Source organism: Bactrocera tryoni, chromosome 5 (assembly GCF_016617805.1).
Source record: "Bactrocera tryoni isolate S06 chromosome 5, CSIRO_BtryS06_freeze2, whole genome shotgun sequence".
Classification (NCBI taxonomy): Eukaryota; Metazoa; Arthropoda; class Insecta; order Diptera; family Tephritidae; genus Bactrocera; species Bactrocera tryoni.
In genome coordinates, this window is record NC_052503.1 from 14,695,911 (window position 1) to 14,714,413 (window position 18,503).

General features: G+C 36.3%; 4 protein-coding genes across 4 annotated transcripts; 3 read left to right on the forward strand and 1 right to left on the reverse strand.

Moving 5' to 3' along the window:
* The first annotated feature begins 242 nt into the window (after positions 1–242).
* LOC120776991 (forkhead box protein I1c-like) lies at positions 243–881 on the forward strand. Its single transcript, XM_040108091.1, has one exon. The coding sequence runs from the start codon at positions 243–245 to the stop codon at positions 879–881; it is 639 nt and encodes a 212-aa protein (XP_039964025.1).
* A 2,807-nt stretch (positions 882–3,688) lies between these two features.
* On the forward strand, positions 3,689–4,378 carry LOC120776993 (forkhead box protein D1-like). The gene has a single exon (XM_040108095.1). It carries the CDS (start codon positions 3,689–3,691, stop codon positions 4,376–4,378), a length of 690 nt encoding a protein of 229 aa, XP_039964029.1.
* A 5,458-nt stretch (positions 4,379–9,836) lies between these two features.
* LOC120776994 (forkhead box protein D1-like) lies at positions 9,837–10,526 on the forward strand. Its single transcript, XM_040108096.1, has one exon. The coding sequence runs from the start codon at positions 9,837–9,839 to the stop codon at positions 10,524–10,526; it is 690 nt and encodes a 229-aa protein (XP_039964030.1).
* Positions 10,527–12,423: 1,897 nt separating this feature from the next.
* On the reverse strand, positions 12,424–13,071 carry LOC120776995 (fork head domain transcription factor slp1-like). Its single transcript, XM_040108097.1, has one exon. It carries the CDS (start codon positions 13,069–13,071, stop codon positions 12,424–12,426), a length of 648 nt encoding a protein of 215 aa, XP_039964031.1.
* Between the last annotated feature and the right edge of the window lie 5,432 nt (positions 13,072–18,503).

Here is an 18,503-nt window from a genome sequence, read left to right on the forward strand (position 1 = left end):
GTAATTTAAATGCCACCGAAAAGCCGAAAATTTTTAGGTCTGTTGTTTAGAAACTGCATTTACTTCTTCAGGTGACCTTGATTTTAGGACCGCATTTTCACATCTCCTTGACTTTTTGGGCTATAAATATGAAAATTTTTGAGGCAATGGTTATCAGTCGCTTTTGGCTTTCGCATAAAAGAACATAAAATTAGAGAATTTCACTTCCTTCGTAAACACTGCTACACACAACTATTACCACAATGGCATCGCATATTGCTATTCGAAATGTATTGGCGAACAACGATGGTACCAACCCAGCGCCAACCCCACCACCACTAGACTGCTCCGTCTCGCCTAGCAATACGATTGTTTCCAAAGAGGATAACCGCAATATTCGGCCCAACTACACTTACAGCGCGTTGGTGGCCATGGCAATCCGCAGCAGTCCTGAGGGTAAACTAACATTGAGTTCTATACAGAGCTGGATCAGTGACAACTTCCCTTACTACCGAAAGGATGAACAGGGTTGGCAGAATCAGATAAGGCAGACGTTGAGCACGAACTCTTGTTTCCGCAAAATTCCACGACCTATGGGCGATCCAGGGCGTGGAAACTATTGGACCATTAGTGAAGAAGTGGTAGCACTTCGTTCTCAGCAGCCGGCTGCTGGCAGTGGGAATGCACTTCGGGCGGTGGTCAACGGTGTACCGCATTCTCAGTTTCCAAATGCGGTGTATTTCGCTACGACGCATCAGATACTGGGCACCCATCAGTCCATGTTGGTTCGGGGAGTGCCAGATCGGCATGCCTGGTACCAGTACCATCTGCAACAATCACAACTTCTACAACAACAACTGGTATTCCTGCAACAGCAACAGATTAAACGGCAAGACCAGTAAGTCTATCAAAAACTTGTGTTCCGCCGGCAACAAGTCGCATTTTTAACAGCTGAGAAGCCTTCAGTTTAAGCATTATTATTTGACAATGACAATAAAAATTACTTACTTTGCATAAACAAAATATATTTATTGATTTAAGTTAATAGTTCAAAGAAATGGATTATAAAATTCGTAAGGATTGAAGACTTTAGTTGTATTTTACTTGCAAAAATGTTTCTTAGAAAACACTAAAAGTAAAAAATGTGCCTGGTTACAGCGGATGAAAGGGTATCCTTATACAAATTCGATCTGTTGCGGAGTGCGCCGTTGCTCATGTTGTCTTGAGTTCTGACGCTAAATCTTTGGATCTCGCGCGAACTTAGCAAGCATAGGTATTCTAACTGAACGTTGTCCTTTTGGCAATAACGCGGAGAAGCTAAAGCTTTTGAAGGAAACCTAAGAGAGGAGAAAACATCTAAACACTCTGCCCTCCGCGTTGCAGTTTTTGCCAGAACAAATTTGGGGCATCTCGCTTATCATACTATCTGCGAATCAACTTAACTGACTTTTATTAGGCGTCTTATTAAATTTGTGGCAGACTTAAGCTTTGCGGGCATGAGAGAATATTGTTTATCCATGCTATAAAGTTCTAAACATCGCAACATGCACGCGTCTCTAGTGTCTAGTCTGAATAAATGGCTCAAGTCGCAACTGGAAGGTATGTGGAGTGGTTGACAGGGGTGTACTAATAGAAAGAATTCCTAACCTAAATTCAATAGACAAATTATATAGAACAATTAATAATAATTGTAATTAACAAAAGTTCTAAATAAATTATTTTTCAATTTAATTCCGTTCGTTCAGTTTTACTCTAGTAAAAGTTACTGGTTTCTTCAAAAAAGCATTTTATACTTTTTGAACTTTTCTGAAAGTTTTTAACTAAAATGATGTCAGAAAAATGTCTGCAGATTGTTGAAAATTTTCAATTAACCCTCTTCCCTATAAAAATTTTACTACAAAATTTAGTGGTCAGCATTAAGGAAATATAATAATAATATAATATATACCATATTAAGTAAGTATTTACATAAGAAAAAAATATATTTTTTTTATTTTTTTCATTTTGTTCTTTTGCATATTATTAATGATCTTAATAGTCTGCTCTATACTCTGCAGCTCTGACGTATAAATCTTCAAGTCAGAGCCTGATGTTTAAGCTAAGCATGTCCCCTAACCTTTAGCATTGTTTTCTCTTGGCATGAAAAAATAACGTACACCAAATACTTACGCAGGTCCCTACCCACACCCAGTTTTATTCATTTCACTTAGCTACTATTTTAAACCTGAGCATGCAGCTTCAAAACTTTCGAGCTTACGAAGGCCTACCTATGAAGGTATGGAAATATGTATCTCTACTCAAACTCCTTTGTTCATTGAGTTCAATTATACGGTTGCGGCGGAAAACACCGCAACGAACAAAAACTGCTTTACCTCACTTATGTCAAGGATGTTTTGACCATGATTGCATTGTGCTTCGGCGAGGTTTTGACGATAATGTAATTGCGGGTTACATGAGCTATAATACTTTTTGATGACCGTGACTACACGACCATACTTTTTGTATAAGTTTGACGTGGTATTATACACTGCCGGGAACAACAAAACCAATATTACTTCACATTATATGAAAAAATTGGTCAATATGTAAGATTTCTGAAGCATAAACGGAAATATGGTAATTAGAAATTCTTTTTTATTAATCAGTCATAAATCATACTATTTATTTTCATACAAGAAATTTATATATGGGCCCTGCAATGCTCACTGAAAACAACCTCATCCCATAATATCAGATTAAAATATACTACATTATGGTGCGCTTCTAATCCACGGCTCAAGCTCAGTTCTATTACCAAGATTACTAATACCACCAGCTGCTAGTTCTGGATTCGAGGACAAATATTTCCCAGGAGAGGTTGGTACAGAGGTTATTCCGTTAAATTACACTACCAAGGTCATACAGTGGACCATCACTGCGGCTATAAAAACTGGAAGTGTAGTTTGATCTGAGATCACCATACTTCATAAGTAGAGGATAAAAAATATTTTAAAGCAATACATCCCAAAAACTTAAGCAAGCTTATTGCAGGTAAAAGATCAATGCTGCTCTAATGACTTCTGCAGAAAAATGTTCTATATTTTCTGTACTTCAAACTCCTTTATTCTCAAAGCTCATTAAACCAGTGACTTTTTAAAAGCATAGTCCCTATTACACATCAGAACTTCACCGGTCAACTGCATAGCCTTGAAAAGTATATATTACTGAAAACCAGCTAAGTTCAGTTACCTTGAACATTTATCACACTGAAAAGCTACCGAACAACCACTACTAAGTCACAAGCGCCATTCGTCTACCTGTCTGTTATTCAAAACACTAAAACGAAAGTTGAACTTAGTATTCTAATAACTGAGTCGGCGTCGCTGTTTTACCTGCGATATTTTCAAACTCTTTTATAAATATTTTTTGGAAGGTCTGTTTTCTATTGTTTTTAAATTACATTGTTCTTGCGGTACTAGACTTTACAACGTTAGACTTTTGACTTCGGTTTTATTGTGTCAGCTTAGATCTCTTTTGGTGACCTTGATTTCCCGCACTTTAGCAATAAGTTCGAGTTAACCCAATTCTTTGGAATACAGACATGCTTCAGGGTATAAAAAGGAAAATTTGTAAAGCAAAAGTCATCAGTCATATTTTGACTTCTATATAGAATATCACTCGAGTTTATAGTTACCTCGCAACCACTCAGCTCTCCAAACAGTTATCCACAATGCCCCAATATTTAGAATCAAGCTTCGCGATTCGTAATTTGTTAGCGAACGCTGACGGCACCAACCCAGCGCTAACACCACCACCATCTGATATATCCATGTCATCGAACGAATCGATGTCGTCTAACGAAGGAAACTGTGGAAATCGTCCCAACTATACATATAGCGATTTGGTGACCATGGCGATTCGCAGCAGTCCTGACGGTAAACTGACATTGAGTGCTATACAGAACTGGATTAGTCAAAACTTCCCTTACTACCGAAAAGATGAGCAGGGCTGGCAGAATCAGATAAGACAGACACTGAGCGCGAACTCACATTTCCTGAAGGTACCAAGACCTTTGGGCGACCCCGGACGTGGTAACTATTGGACTGTGAGTCCAGAACTGGCAGCAGGTGGTATTGCTGGCAATCGAACTGCATTTGGGCCCTTACTTACGGGCGTACCTCATCCCGAGTTGCCTAACGCAGTCTATTTCCCCACACCGCAAGAAATAGATGCAACACAGCGGGCAATGCATGGGCAGCAGGTGTGGCAGTTCCATCAACAACAAGCGCATATGCTGCAACAACAACTACTACAATTCCAACAGCAACAACTTCAGCAGCCTTACGACGAAACATATCTAAGGCTGATCTTCCACCAGCAGCAAATTGCTATCTTGACAGGCCAGCAGGTTCCTACTTAATTTAGGTGCTCTATTAAATAGCGTGTAATATTAGTCGAAGTATTATAATATAGGTTTTAGTAATATTAAAATTTAATAAAATGTGATATAATTTAAAAAATGGCGGCTTCTCGTTTTGAAGTTTACGAAGTGGTAGGTATTTTTTTGGTATGGTATGGTATGGTAAGACCACAGTTACCCCCTTTCGGAATTATCGATTTTTAACATTGCATTAGAAAAAATCAATTGAGAAAAACTTATATAAAAAGTTTTTTTTTTTTGAATTTCGATAAACTGACTTTGAGTTTAACACAAGTTCAACGGAGCTATGGACTGTCATCTTTGGTCTCTTGTGCTCTACACTCTCTCTTATTACCTTTCGCAGTTTCCTGTGTTAGATGACATCGATTCGTTCAGTGATATGGATATATCAGGACTAATATCCACAATGGCTCAACATATTGAATCAAGCTTCTTGATTCGTAATTTGTTAGCGAACAATGACGGTGCCAACCCAGCGAGGACTTCGCCATCATCTGGTAGATCCATGTCACCAAACGATGAAGAGTCGTCTAACGGGACATCGGTCCAACTATACGTATAGCACGTTGTTGTTGGAAAAATATTATTTAAACTGGTTGGAAATTGCAGCATAAATAGGAGTACAAAGGTAGCATCATGTTAATCCGAAAAGAAAAATTGATCTGTAACCTCAAAAGGCATATGAATCACATCTAAAGAATATTTATTATATTTAATTGAAACTTTTGTGGGGGATTGTTTGCCTTGGCAATATTATTTCACTGTACGAAAAGTCTATTTAATCAAAGGTTGCAAAATTTTAATATTTCTAAAACTTAAGTAATGCTGTGGCAGGTGGGCTGAAAAGTTCTTTGTCTGATAAATAGTATATGTTACTACTGAATTCGTATGATTTTTATACAGCCACCACCTTTAAACGGATACTAGTTTATGGGGTATAGCATTTTGAGTGAAGAAATTTGTGTTAAGTTACAAAAATATATACCAAAAAAGATTTCGTGTATTAATAAATCATGACTTTTTGGAGGACGATGCATCTGCACCAGGATCAATCCAGTTCTTCAGACCTTAAGAGAATGCTCGCTGGAAAATTATTGGATGAGACCTCTTCACCGTTGAAACTGAGGTTTTGAGGTTTACGTCAATGTATTATAAAAATGGTGTTCAAAAATTCTTTTGCCACTATAATCATTTTATTGCTATCGAAGATAATTTTAATGAATAGTTAAATAAATTTTATGAAAAAAAAACTTTTTTTATATTACCTTACGAGTTTTTCAGCCAAGCTTACTTTTCGTACATTTTCAAATGTGGTATCGGATACTATGAAACTGTCTTAATATATTAGTAAAAAAAACTTTTAGATAAAATATGTAATTTGTTTCAAATACATGGAGTCCCTTTAAAAGCTCTGCGGTTTTATCCTCGATATTATCACATTATAACAGTATAAAAAACTGCCTAAATTGTAACTCAATTTCCTATTTTTGGAGAGAGAGGTATGAAAATGAATTTGAATATTAAAATTGATAGGCACTTTGAGTGAAGTGGTTTAAGTTAGTCTCTCGAATTCCGCCACAGCTTTATATCTAAAACATTGCGAGTTATAAAACCCTAAGAAAATATTTTCATTGTCGTACACAGCTACAAGTAGTTTACAGAAAATCATTGTTGTGTGAAACCAATATTAGCTGTAATGTTCCTAGTTCAAGTTCACGCAAAGGATAATTGTTGGAAAACCCCATAAAACATGTGGCAGATTATCTCGAAGGCCATCAAGTAGTCCACTTTTACTATCAAATCTTGTATTGTTTCTTATCTTTTGACCTGATAAGCACCACAAGTATACGAATAAAGGCGAACAATGACGAATAAACATGATTTCAGCTGACGCAAAGTTTCTCTTACGCAAAATATCGTCACTTAACCGGACCACGTGTTTCGCAAAAATTCAGCGTACTTGATTGTATTGTTTAATTGCTACAGGATTATCTAGCCTTCAACTGGATTATAGCTACTTAAGACGTAGATTTAGACTAAGTCGTTTTTTCACAAGATCTTATCGACACTAGAGTGCGTCAGCTTCTACCTGCTTTCTATAGCTACCTCCTTCCCTTGGCAGAAGTCAACCAACCTTTACCTAGCGATGAAAACAAAAGAATGATGCAAGTGAGGAACAATAGATCTTAAATGACCTGTTTTATGTCAAAAGCAATTAAGTGGCTTTCGCTAGCTTACGCGTTGCCTTATTCTGTTACGTGACTGTAGTCAAATCTCATTGTTTTGTTCTTCGCGATCCCTCACTTGCGGTGGATTTTACGAAACATGTCAGCAATGCCGACATCGTCCCTATGGTCTCACGAAGTCAAGGCGACTACAATGCGTGTTATGACCCCGGCTGGTGATTTTTCTGGCCACTGTAATTACCGATTTTATAACCTTTTTATAATGACTGCTTGATAGATAAATTCAAAGGTCTTTTGGATAATAAATTGAGTACATTGCGAAAGAAAATTCATCTCAATCACAATTACCGAGGTTTGGAAATTATTTGCGTTCTTAAAAGGTTCACAGTGCGGTTAGCAAAAAAAGTGAGCTTTGGTATATATTTTAGAGGTATTAATAATGTTAGTTATGTGTTATATGCTAACAATTTTTGAGCTTTATTGGTTCTACAATTTTCAAAAATATCGGCAAAGTGCAAAGCAGGGCTGATTAAAGCATTGTGAACCCTTGTGAAATTTATGTTTATTTATAATTTTTGGATAATCGGTATTTTAAAAGTAAAGTAACGCAAATTCTAAATTTTTCTTCCTCAATTTTCAGACGAACATTCCTTTTCATTCTACAGTTATATAGGAATAATGATTTTTATTGCTTTCATCTGAAAACAGATCATTGCGAAATCGTTTTTCACATCTTACATTGGTTGCCTTTTAATTTAATATTGAACGCGATTATTTTTACAACTTTCTACGCTTGATTATTATTTGAGCAGCAATGCATCGATGGACTTAATAAAACTCTTGACGGCGAAGCTCTTTATCGATGGTATGCTAAATATGATCGAGGACGTAAATTGATGAAATTTCGCCAGGGTCCACCAAAATCAGTTATTCTTTCGGAAACAATTGACTGTTTATTTGATGTAAATAATGTAATATATAAAGATGCGTCTCGGATGATGGATGGTTCCAAAGTGTTGTAACGGTAGCAAAAAACAAATCGAAAAGTACGTGTGCTTCCCTTTAAAAATACATATTACTTTATAGGCTGTCGTGTCGTGCAACCTTATATCAATGCTACCTATATAATTTTCCGACCAGCTAAGAGTAGAGTTCCTGATTAATTCACTTTCAATTAAAGCGTAGTTATGTATATAATGATGGGCTGGCGCTCATTTATTGAGGTCCCGCAATATCTTAACCAGTGCTCTCAATTGCAACTGGCACAGAGTATTGGCGAGTAGTTTCCACATCCAACTTTTGCAACTTAATTATATTTTCTGTGAAAAAATTTATGCATAGATTTAACACATTTGTTTTTGCAAATAAATATATATTAGGTGTTTAAAAAGCTTAACTCAGTTCGTCGAACTTTATATAAATCTAGAAATATTTTTACATAACTCATACTCGCGGTATCCAATGAAGTGCAATATTGTAAGACCTACTTTTTATAAAATTTCAAAGACCATGCTTTTACTTCAAACCATGTGGTAGTTTAGGCTAACTTAAGTTAATATTTTAAAGGCATGGCTCCCTCTTTCAAACATGTTTCTCATTACACTTCAGTTAGATTTTCATATTATTGCTTCAAAATAGTGATCAATTGCGCTCTCTTGTCTCAATTATACAAAATTAAGTAAATGTTTACATATGAAAAAAATATATTAAAATATATAATATTAATGATCTTGATACTCTGCTATCAGATTCCTTACCACTTCATCAATTATACTCTGCAGCTCTGACGTATAAATATTCAAGTCAGTGCCTAATGCTTAAGCTTAGCATGTCTTCTAACCCTTCGCATTGATTTCTCTCAGCATGAAAAAAACCCACAGTTACTTTTAAGCATTTCACTAAGCTAATATTTTAAACTTGCATGCTCAAAACATTGGATCTTACGAAGGCCTACCTATGTAGGTATGGAAATATGTACCCGTACTCAAACTCCTTTGTTCATTCGGCTCAATTATACGGTTGCGGCGGATAATATTGGTACTTATTTCAAGGATTTTTTGACTTTGTGGCATTGTGCTTCAGCGAGACGTTCATGCTGCTGTACTGGTTGCATCAGTTACACCGCCACACTTTTCATACACTATAAGCTTGACGTGGTATTATACAATTGTGGGAACAATAAAACCAATATTACTTCAGATTATATGAAAAAATTGGTCCATATGCCCCATTTCCAGTGCAAAAATGGAAATATGGTAAGAAGAAAGTATTTTTTAATAATCAGCCATAAACCATACTATTTATTTTCATACAAGAAATTTATATATGGGCCCTGCAATGCTCACTGAAAACAACCCCATCCCATAATATCAGATTAAAATATATTGCATTATGGTGCGCTTCTAATCCACGGCTCAAGCTCGGTTCTATTACCAAGATTACTATTACCACCAGCTGCTAGTTCTGGATTCGAGGACAAATATTTCCCTTGCGTGGTTGGTACGGAGGTTAAAACTTGTGGTGTCGTTTGTTCAGAGGTCACCATACTTCATAAGTGGAGGATAAAAATTATTTTAGAACAATACATTCTGAAAACAAAAGCTAGCTTATAACAGGTATAAGATCAATGCTACTCTAAATGATTTCTGTAGAAAAATGTTTTATATTGTCTGTGCTTCAAAGTCTTTTATTCTTAAGAGCCAAGCTTCTTTTAAACATCAAAACTTCATCGACCTTGAAAAGTATATAATATTGAATAACCACTAAGGTCGGCTAAGTTGAGCATTTATCACACTAAGAAGCTACCGCAAATCCACTACTAAGATATAAGCGCCATTCTTCTACCTGCCCGTTATTCAGAGCATTATGACTCGGTGTCGCTGTTTTACCTGAGATGACATTTTTAAACTCTTTTAAAGATATTTTTTAGAAGGTCTATCTATGGTAGTCGGTCTTCTTTTGTTTTTAAATTACATTGCTCTTGCGTCACTAGACTTTAGAAAGTGAGACTTTTGACTTCGGTTTTATAGGTTGTGCTAGCTTAGATCCCTTTTAGTGACCTTGATTTTCTTCCCGCACTTTGGCCATAAGTCTGAGTTAACCCAATTCTTTGCAGCAAAGAAATGCTTTAGAGTATAAAAAGGAAATTTTGTAAAGCAAAAGTCATCAGTCATCTTTTGACTTTCACACAGAATATCACTTCAGATTTTATTTAGCTCATAACCACTCAGCTCTCCAAACAGCTATCTACAATGGCCCAACATTTAGAATCAAGCTTCTCGATTCGTAATTTGTTAGCGAACGATGACGGCACCAACCCAGCGCTAACACCACCACCATCTGATATATCCATGTCATCGAACGAATCGATGTCGTCTAATGAAGGAAACTGTGGAAATCGTCCCAACTATACATACAGCGATTTGGTGACAATGGCGATTCGCAGCAGTCCTGACGGTAAACTGACATTGAGTGCTATACAGACTTGGATTAGTCAAAACTTCCCTTACTACCGAAAAGATGAGCAGGGCTGGCAGAATCAGATAAGACAGACACTGAGCACGAACTCACATTTCCTGAAGGTACCACGACCTTTGGGCGACCCCGGACGTGGTAACTATTGGACTGTGAGTCCAGAACTGGCAGCAGGTGGTATTGCTGGCAATGGAACTGCATTTGGGCCCTTACTTACGGGCGTACCTCATCCCGAGTTGCCGAACGCAGTCTATTTCCCCACACCGCAAGAAATAGATGCAACACAGCGGGCAATGCATGGGCAGCAGGTGTGGCAGTTCCATCAACAACAAGCGCATATATTGCAACAACAACTACTACAACTGCAACAACAACAACTTCAGCAGCCTTACGACGAAACATATCTAAGGCTGATCTTCCACCAGCAGCAAATTGCTATATTGACAGGCCAGCAGGTTCCTACTTAATTTAGGCGCTCTATTAAATAGCGTGTAATATTAGTCGAAGTATTATAATATAGGTTTTAGTAATATTTTAATTTAATAAAATGTGATATAATTTAAAAAATGGCGGCTTCTCGTTTTGAAGTTTACGAAGTGGTAGGTATTTTTTTGGTATGGTATGGTATGATATGGTATGGACCACAGTTACCCCCTTTCGGAATTATCGATTTTTAACATTGCATTAGAAAAAATCAATTGAGAAAACCTTATATAAAAAGTTTTTTGAATTTCGATAAACTGACTTTGAGTTTAACACTAGTTCAATGGAGCTATGGACTACTATCATTGGTCTCTTGTGCTCTACACTCTCTTTTATTACCTCTTCCCAATTAAATGCATTAATTAAGCCCAAGGTTGAGTTAGGTAAATTGGTCGATTCAAAATGACTCCCACTGTGACAACAAAGACACCGGTTTATTGTGATATCTAAGTACTGCTATGAATTAATAGCAAGGGCTTTTAAAAGTCGACAAAATACTTTAAACCTGCTATAAGTTGTTCTAGGCGACTAATATCAGTTCCTCTTATTGCATCAGGATCACGGATGACTACCGGCATACATTATGGCAATGAAGCACCTGGAAAATTTAAGTAAATTCCCCAAGTAAATGATATTTGTATAAAATGTGCTTTAGTAAGTTGGTAGGACTGTCCTTAATTACTATGCCAAATTTATGCGCGATCTGTCAACCTTCAGGAAACACGAGTTCGTGGTCAGTCTCTGTCTTATCTGATTCTGCCAGCCCTCTTCATCGGGTTTTCCATTGTTGTCACAGATTATTGTACACATTCTTGTTGTTGTGCTCAGACCACCCGCATTTAATTTACTGTTTTTATGTTTTCATATTTACTTGTATGCGCCTATCTTAATAAAAAAAATCGCCTTTGTTACTTAATAAGCAAAAAAGGATTTATACTGATTAGTCGAATAACATTTCAGAAGTTGTATATTATCAAATTGCCGGCAAAACACTCACTTATTGTTGTGATATTATCAAATTCGCCAGCAAAACACTTTCATTTAATGTATTTCAATTCATTTAAAATGAATAAAATGGATGAAATTCGGTAAAATATACTGAAATCTGCATTCATTTCAAAATCGACCTTTCCGATGGCCGTCCATACGCCAGCGTAGCCGCTGCCTTTTATTTCGCAGAACTATATTTAGTTTTTTCATTAAACGACCAAAATGTTCAATTCTTCAGGCTTCAAAATAGATAAAATGAGATCGGAAAGTAGAATTTAGAAATATACAAAGTCTACACTAATTCGAAGTATTGTTTAAGCACTTTCTGGAATAAAGAACTTTCGATGCTGCTGAACACATTGAGATTTCTTATTCTTGAGAGCTAAATTTAAGTGTTTCCTTTTCTCCTACGGTTCTGTTCGTATTTAACATATGAAAACATAATATTCGCTGCTTAAAATGGCTTTATCAAAAATTGTGAGATTTCAGCTCTGTTTCTTTCCTCACAAGAGTTTGAAACTTTTACATTTACCACGTCACAGAATCTAAGTGAAAAGACCATAAGACGTGTTGTTACCAGCTACAAGTGACCAAAAACCATATCACAGCCCGAGAAAATCATCGCAGAATATATTACCAAAGCTGAAGCTTGCGGTGAAGAAGTTAATAACATATTTTAATAATAGAAGTAATGTTTATGATTTTATTAACTTATATATGCTATAATTCTTACACTAATATCACAAACTATTTGAATTAGATAGAAACTTTTTTTGGCGTACTTCATCGTACCGCTGCTCAATATATTGCTGCTGTGGTTACCGTTATACTACTGAACTTCCTTCCGACAGCGTAGATAAAATACTGCTTAAGCTGATATTTGCTGAGCGCTTAGAAACGCCATTTGTTGTTGGTGGAAAACAAATTTTTTATATAGCTCTTCGTACTGCTGTTTGATCTGCTGTTGCCGAGGACCATTAATTGCTGCTCCAAAAGCTGCGACTCATGCAGGTGATATTGGTACCAAGCATGTTGCTGATGAGCTCCCTGTACTTCCTGTGGTGTGGGAAAGTACACCGCATTTGGAACCTGAGGATGCAGTACACCATTCACCATCGCTCCAATCACCGTTTCACTGCCAACTACCGGCTGCTGGACCTGAAGTGCCCAATAATTTCCACGCCCAGGGTCATTTATAGCTCGTGGAATTTTGCAGAAGCAAGTGTTCGTGCTCAGTGTCTGCCTGATCTGATTCTGCCAGCCCTGCTCATCTTTCCGGTAGTAAGGGAAGTTTTCACTGATCCAGTTCTGTATAGCACTCAATGTCAGTTTGCCCACAGGACTGCTACGGATTGCCATGGTTATCAAAGCATTGTACGTATAGTTGGGCCGTCTTCCGCAGTTCTCTGCGTTAGATGACATCGATTCGTTCGGTGACATGGATGCATCAGATCGTGGTGGTGTCAGCGCTGGGTTGGTGCCGTCATCGTTCGCTAACAAATTGCGAATCGAGAAGCTAGATTCAAAATGTTGGGCCATTGTGGATAATTCTTTAGAGTGCTGAATGAATACCAGTTAAGATAAGTTATCGAGAGATGTTCTGTGTGGAAGCCAAAAGGTGACTGATGACTTTTGCTGTGAGACTTTTCATTTTTATACCCAAGCCATTTCTGTTTTGGAAAGAGTTTGACTAACTCAAAGTGCCAAAAGTGCGTTCATAAAATCAAGGTCAAGAAAAAGGATTATAACTAACATAACTGATGTTAAGGGACTTTGAAAAGTCAGATCTTCTGGAGTGTAAAGTTCTTTCGAAGAATAGAATTGAAAAACAATACAAAAAAATATTTATAGACTACTTTAAAAAATGCAGGCCAGGTAAAAGAGATACGCAGACGTAGTTTAGATTCTAGCACACTAAGATAACCTCTTTAATTGCTTTGAATAAAAAAGAGGTAGAAGAATGGCACTTGCACTGATAAATGGTTGTTCAGATTCGTTTCTGCTGTGGTCTAGCGGTCATCCCGTTAGTTTTCAAGGCTACGCCGTTATCCCATTAAAATCAAAAGTGTGAGATCATCTTATGCTAAAGTTAAATTTCCAGGATCAATCTCAATTGGTTTGCGATGATTCAAGTTTATGTAACATTGATCATATATGGTATTTGTTATATTTGAAATATGTTTTTTTCTTAATATATTCGGCGTTCAAGTTAAGCTTCTGTAATTTCTTTACCTGCTTACTTATATCATCTCCTTCTAAAGTCGCTGCTTTAATAACCCAAGTTCGTCGTTTGGTAGAGCAGAAAAGAAATTTGAAAGCTCAGAAAATATAAACCCCTTTTCCAAGAAAATTGTCTGACTTGGCATCGATCGTGAAGATCCGCATTAAATGCTCCGTAGCATTTCTGTAACAAGTGGGTTGAAAAGTTCATAAACTGATTTACAGATGGTACTATTAATATAAAATGCCTTTGCTTTCTAGTCAGCCTTCTCCTTTAAATGACTATTAGTTTATGAAATAAAGCATTTTGGGTGAAAAAAAACTTGTGTTAATTTACAAAAAAATGGAACAAAAAGGATTTCGTGTGCTAAAGAGACTTGGGTCGACGAAAACATCAAAAAAGTTTCCACAATAAAACCAATAAAACCCGTAAAGTGAAGTTGGCAGAGATGGGTGAGACTCCGAAGATATCCAAGGAATGTGTTGGTTATATTGTGAGTGATATTTAGGTATGCGAAAGCTCTTTGCAAAGTGGGAGCCAAGAGACTTCACAATCCAACAAAACCATCAACGGATTGATGATTCTGAGGTGCGTTTGAAGCATTTCTATCCTAATAAAACCGAATTTTTGCGTTGAGATGTGAAATTGCAACAAACATGCCTCCATCATTTTATTTTGAAGTCCAGCCGACCATCAGCGAAGCGAACTCCACATGCTGCTCCGACCTCAAAGTGTGGAAACACACAAAAGATGGTTGGCTATGTAATAGGATCAGTATTTTGGGATGTTCATATTGGTATAATATTCATCGACTATCTCGATTATTTCATTACATTATTGGAGTGTTTCATCAAGATAACGCGCCGTGTCAAAAATCAATGAATTCCAAGTTAAAATTGACGGAAGTGGGCTTTGAATCGCTTCTGCATCAATCCTGTTCTTCAGATCTGGCCCCCATGGCCATTTCCTGTTTGAATGAAGACCTCTTCACCGTTGAAACTGAGGTTTTGAGGTTTACGTCAATGTATTATAAAAAAGGTGTTCAAAAATTCTTTTACCACTATAATAGTTTTATTGCTATCGAAGATAATTTTATTGAATAGTAAAATATACAACAAAAAAACTTTTCCATGTTGCCCTACGAATTTTTCAGCCCAGCTTATTTTTCGTGCATTTTCACCACACTTCCATCGGATACTATGAAACTGTCCTAATATATTAGTAAAAAAAAACTTTTAGATTAAATAATTTGTCTCAAATACATGGAGTCTCTTTAAAAGCTCTGCGGTTTTGTCCCCGATATTATCAATATTATCTCATATCCAAATATAAAAGTATAAAAAACTGTCAAAAGTTTCACAATACTCGATTTCCTATTTTTAGAGGGAGAGGATTGAAAATGAATTTAAATATTAGAATTGATAGGCACTTTGAGTGAAGTGGTTTAAGTTAGTCTCTCGAATTCCGCCACTGCTTTATATCTAAAACATTGCGAGTTATAAAACCCTAAGAAAATATTTTCATTGTCGTACACAGCTACAAGTAGTTCACAGAAAATCATTGTTGCGTGAAACCAATATTAGCTGTAATGTTCCTAGTTCAAGTTCACGCAAAGGATTGTTGGAAAACCCCATAAAACATGTGGCAGATTATCTCGAAGGCCATCAAGTAATCCACTTTTACTATCATATCTTGTATTGTTTCTTATCTTTTGACCTGATAATGACCACGAATAAAGGCGAACAATGACGAATAAACATGATTTCAGCTGACGCAAAGTTTCTCTTACGCAAAATATCGTCACTTAACCGGACCACGTGTTTCGCAAAAATTCAGCGCATTTGATTGTATTGTTTTATTGTTACAGGATTATCTAGCCTTCAACTGGATTATAGGTACTTAAAGAGACTTGTAGCAAGATAGCAGCGATAATAACGGCAGATTTATACTAAGTCGTTTTTTCTATTGTTAAAAAGAGACCTGCCTGACGATCTTACCAACGCTAGAGCGAGCGAACTTATACCTGTTTAGTATAGCTAATCCCATCCCTTATCAAAAGTCAACCAACCTTTATCTCGCGTTGAAAACAAAAGAATGATGCAAGTGAGGAACAATGGACCTTAAAGTCACCAGTTTATGTTAAAAGACTCAACTTATGTATGTTTTACCTGAGGCCTTACCCAAGAAAGCAATTAAGTGGCTTTCGGCAGCTAACGCGTTGCTTTGTTTTGTTACGTGAGTGTAGTCAAATCCTTTGTTTTGTTTTTCGCGATCCCACACTTGCGGTGGATTTTACGAAACAAATCGGCAATGACGACATCGTCCGTTTGATCGCACAGAGTCAACGCGACTACAATGCTTATTATAACCCCTTGGCTGGAGATTTTTCTGGCCAGTGTAATTACTGGCTTTATAACTGATAAATATTTAACTTTGATTCCGTTGCTTTGGTTTTAAAGCAGTTTTCCTTGGAATTCTCTGGCTCAGGAGTTTATTGTTTATTGATGTGAGCTTGATCTTTATTCTTCAAATCTTATATAAAAAAATAAATTGGGTTTTTGTCTATTCGCTGTAACTATCTAAACCATTGCATGAAATGAAAAATTACCTAAACCACTTTGAAGGGAATGCAATGAGGATGGTTTGTAAAAAACAAAAATTAGAAAAAATGACTTTTCTATACAATTTTTTTTTTTTTATTTTTTTTGTTTTGTTTTCCAATTGATTTATTTGTAAATTATTTGAATCGTTGAATTTCGGTCGTTTGCTTTCCTTATTTCGGTTATTCAAAAGGTAAATTATTAAAAATTATTCAGTGAAATCTTTATGTGTGTTTCAGACAAAGTGATCAATTACAGATTGAAATTTGTTACAATGCCACGAAGAGGTCGCCCTAATATCGATCCGCGTTCTTTTTGCCATCAACATACATTGGCAGCACAAAGAATATGCACGAGTACTCACAGAATGCGATGACATATGTACGTGCGGAATTATGGATCGCGGTCAATTAGCAAGCGATCGTCACGATGTCACAGCACGACTTTTCAAACAACAGCTGCGATGTTTGACGGACTTTATCTTGAAGCAAAGTATATGTACATATGTGTATGGTGCGGTTAGATGCTCAAACGATGGACGATGCGATAGCTATTTCGCTTCCACTGAAGTTCGCACACTTTTCGCGATGATCATTTCAACGTATTAGCCTTCCAATCCGCGTCAATTATGGAATACGAACAAAAGTGGCATTGCCGAAGACATTTTACATCGTACGTTTTGCCATTTTAGTTCAAGGATATTCAGTTTCCAGCTAAAGTTGCATCTGCGATGACAATCAACAGGACACAAGGATAGTCGCTAGAAGTGTTTGGCATACATCTGGAAATTTCATATTTTTCATAAGGCCAGATATGCGTGGCGTGCTCACGAGTTGAAATGTACATTCACGCACCGGAACAGAAACCAAAAAATGTTGTTAATCAAGCTGCTAAAATGATGGAACACCACCAAAAGGCTAACATGGAAGAAATCATCTCTGGTTATTCAATGCGAAAGTGATTGAACGTGTTCAAACTTCAGTTTAGTTCGTTTTTTGACCCAAGATCAATTTGTAAACTATAAAACCATTCGTTTGGTATCAACCTCCTACAGAAAGTTGCTAATCAAGGTCAGCAAAATGTTAATAACTGAGAAAATTCGCTATTACGCAAGTTTTGTTTCTCTTCTTGCAGTGCGGTTAGCATAAAAAATATGGTTGAGTATATAGTTCAATGTGTAATGTAGTTATGTACGTTATGCCGATGACAGCGCGTTACTATTTGTAAGCTTCATCAGGGAGTATTAAAGCAATTTGAAAACCTAAGAATAGATCCTTCCCTTTTGAAATTTATATATATTGATAATTTTTAGATAAAAAGTTTAGATTTCAGTAAATGGAACTAAGCGTGTAAGCGTGACGAATTTTATTGCTTTCATCTGAAAGAGCTTATCTTACGTAAGTTGTCTGTTATTTCTCGAGCTTTAGCAATCTTAGTGTTGCAATCTAGAAACTCATAACTTTATCATAAAGTTTGTAATTTTTGACGATGTACATACTCAGAAAATTTTTAAACACTTGTGCTATTTGTGTTGTTTTTACCAACTTAGTATATTTATCTCGGCTAAAAATGGAATTAAATCGCCAAAGTTTTCTTTCCAATTTTCAACGTGAATTAACTCAGCAGCAGGGTATCGATAACTAAATTTTTGACGACAAGCTCTTTATCATTATTATGATGAATTTAATCGATGTCGTGAATCACTACAAGACGATTTTCGTGAAGGGACCCCAAAATCAGTTGTTCTTCTGGAAACAATTGATTATTCGTTCGATTTAAAAATATATGACGACATCTGTCAGATGGTTACCTTCACAGATTAACATAATTTATGTGTTCTATAAAAAGGCAATGAAAAAAAAACACATAATTTAAAGAAATTTTATTGCAAATCAATTTTGATTAAGGATAAAATTAATTGGGGAAAGGATGATATATGTCTTGGAAAGATTTCGTTAGACAATTTAAATTTATTCCATCTTCATTCGGCTTTTAAAATGGTAAACAATATTTGTCCTCAAAGATTCATTTCCTGAAAATTAATAATAAGTCGATTATATGAGAAGGGGAAAAGGCCTATGCCGTCATGTCATGATAATTTCAATAAAAAATTACAAATAATAAAAGTCAGCTGCATCGAAAATTCCTAC

Bases quoted from the DNA above. Each gene is read 5' to 3' on its own strand.
- LOC120776995 (XM_040108097.1), bottom strand. From the start codon at position 13,071: ATGGCCCAACATTTTGAATCTAGCTTCTCGATTCGCAATTTGTTAGCG.
- LOC120776993 (XM_040108095.1), top strand. From the start codon at position 3,689: ATGCCCCAATATTTAGAATCAAGCTTCGCGATTCGTAATTTGTTAGCG.
- LOC120776991 (XM_040108091.1), top strand. From the start codon at position 243: ATGGCATCGCATATTGCTATTCGAAATGTATTGGCGAACAACGATGGT.
- LOC120776994 (XM_040108096.1), top strand. From the start codon at position 9,837: ATGGCCCAACATTTAGAATCAAGCTTCTCGATTCGTAATTTGTTAGCG.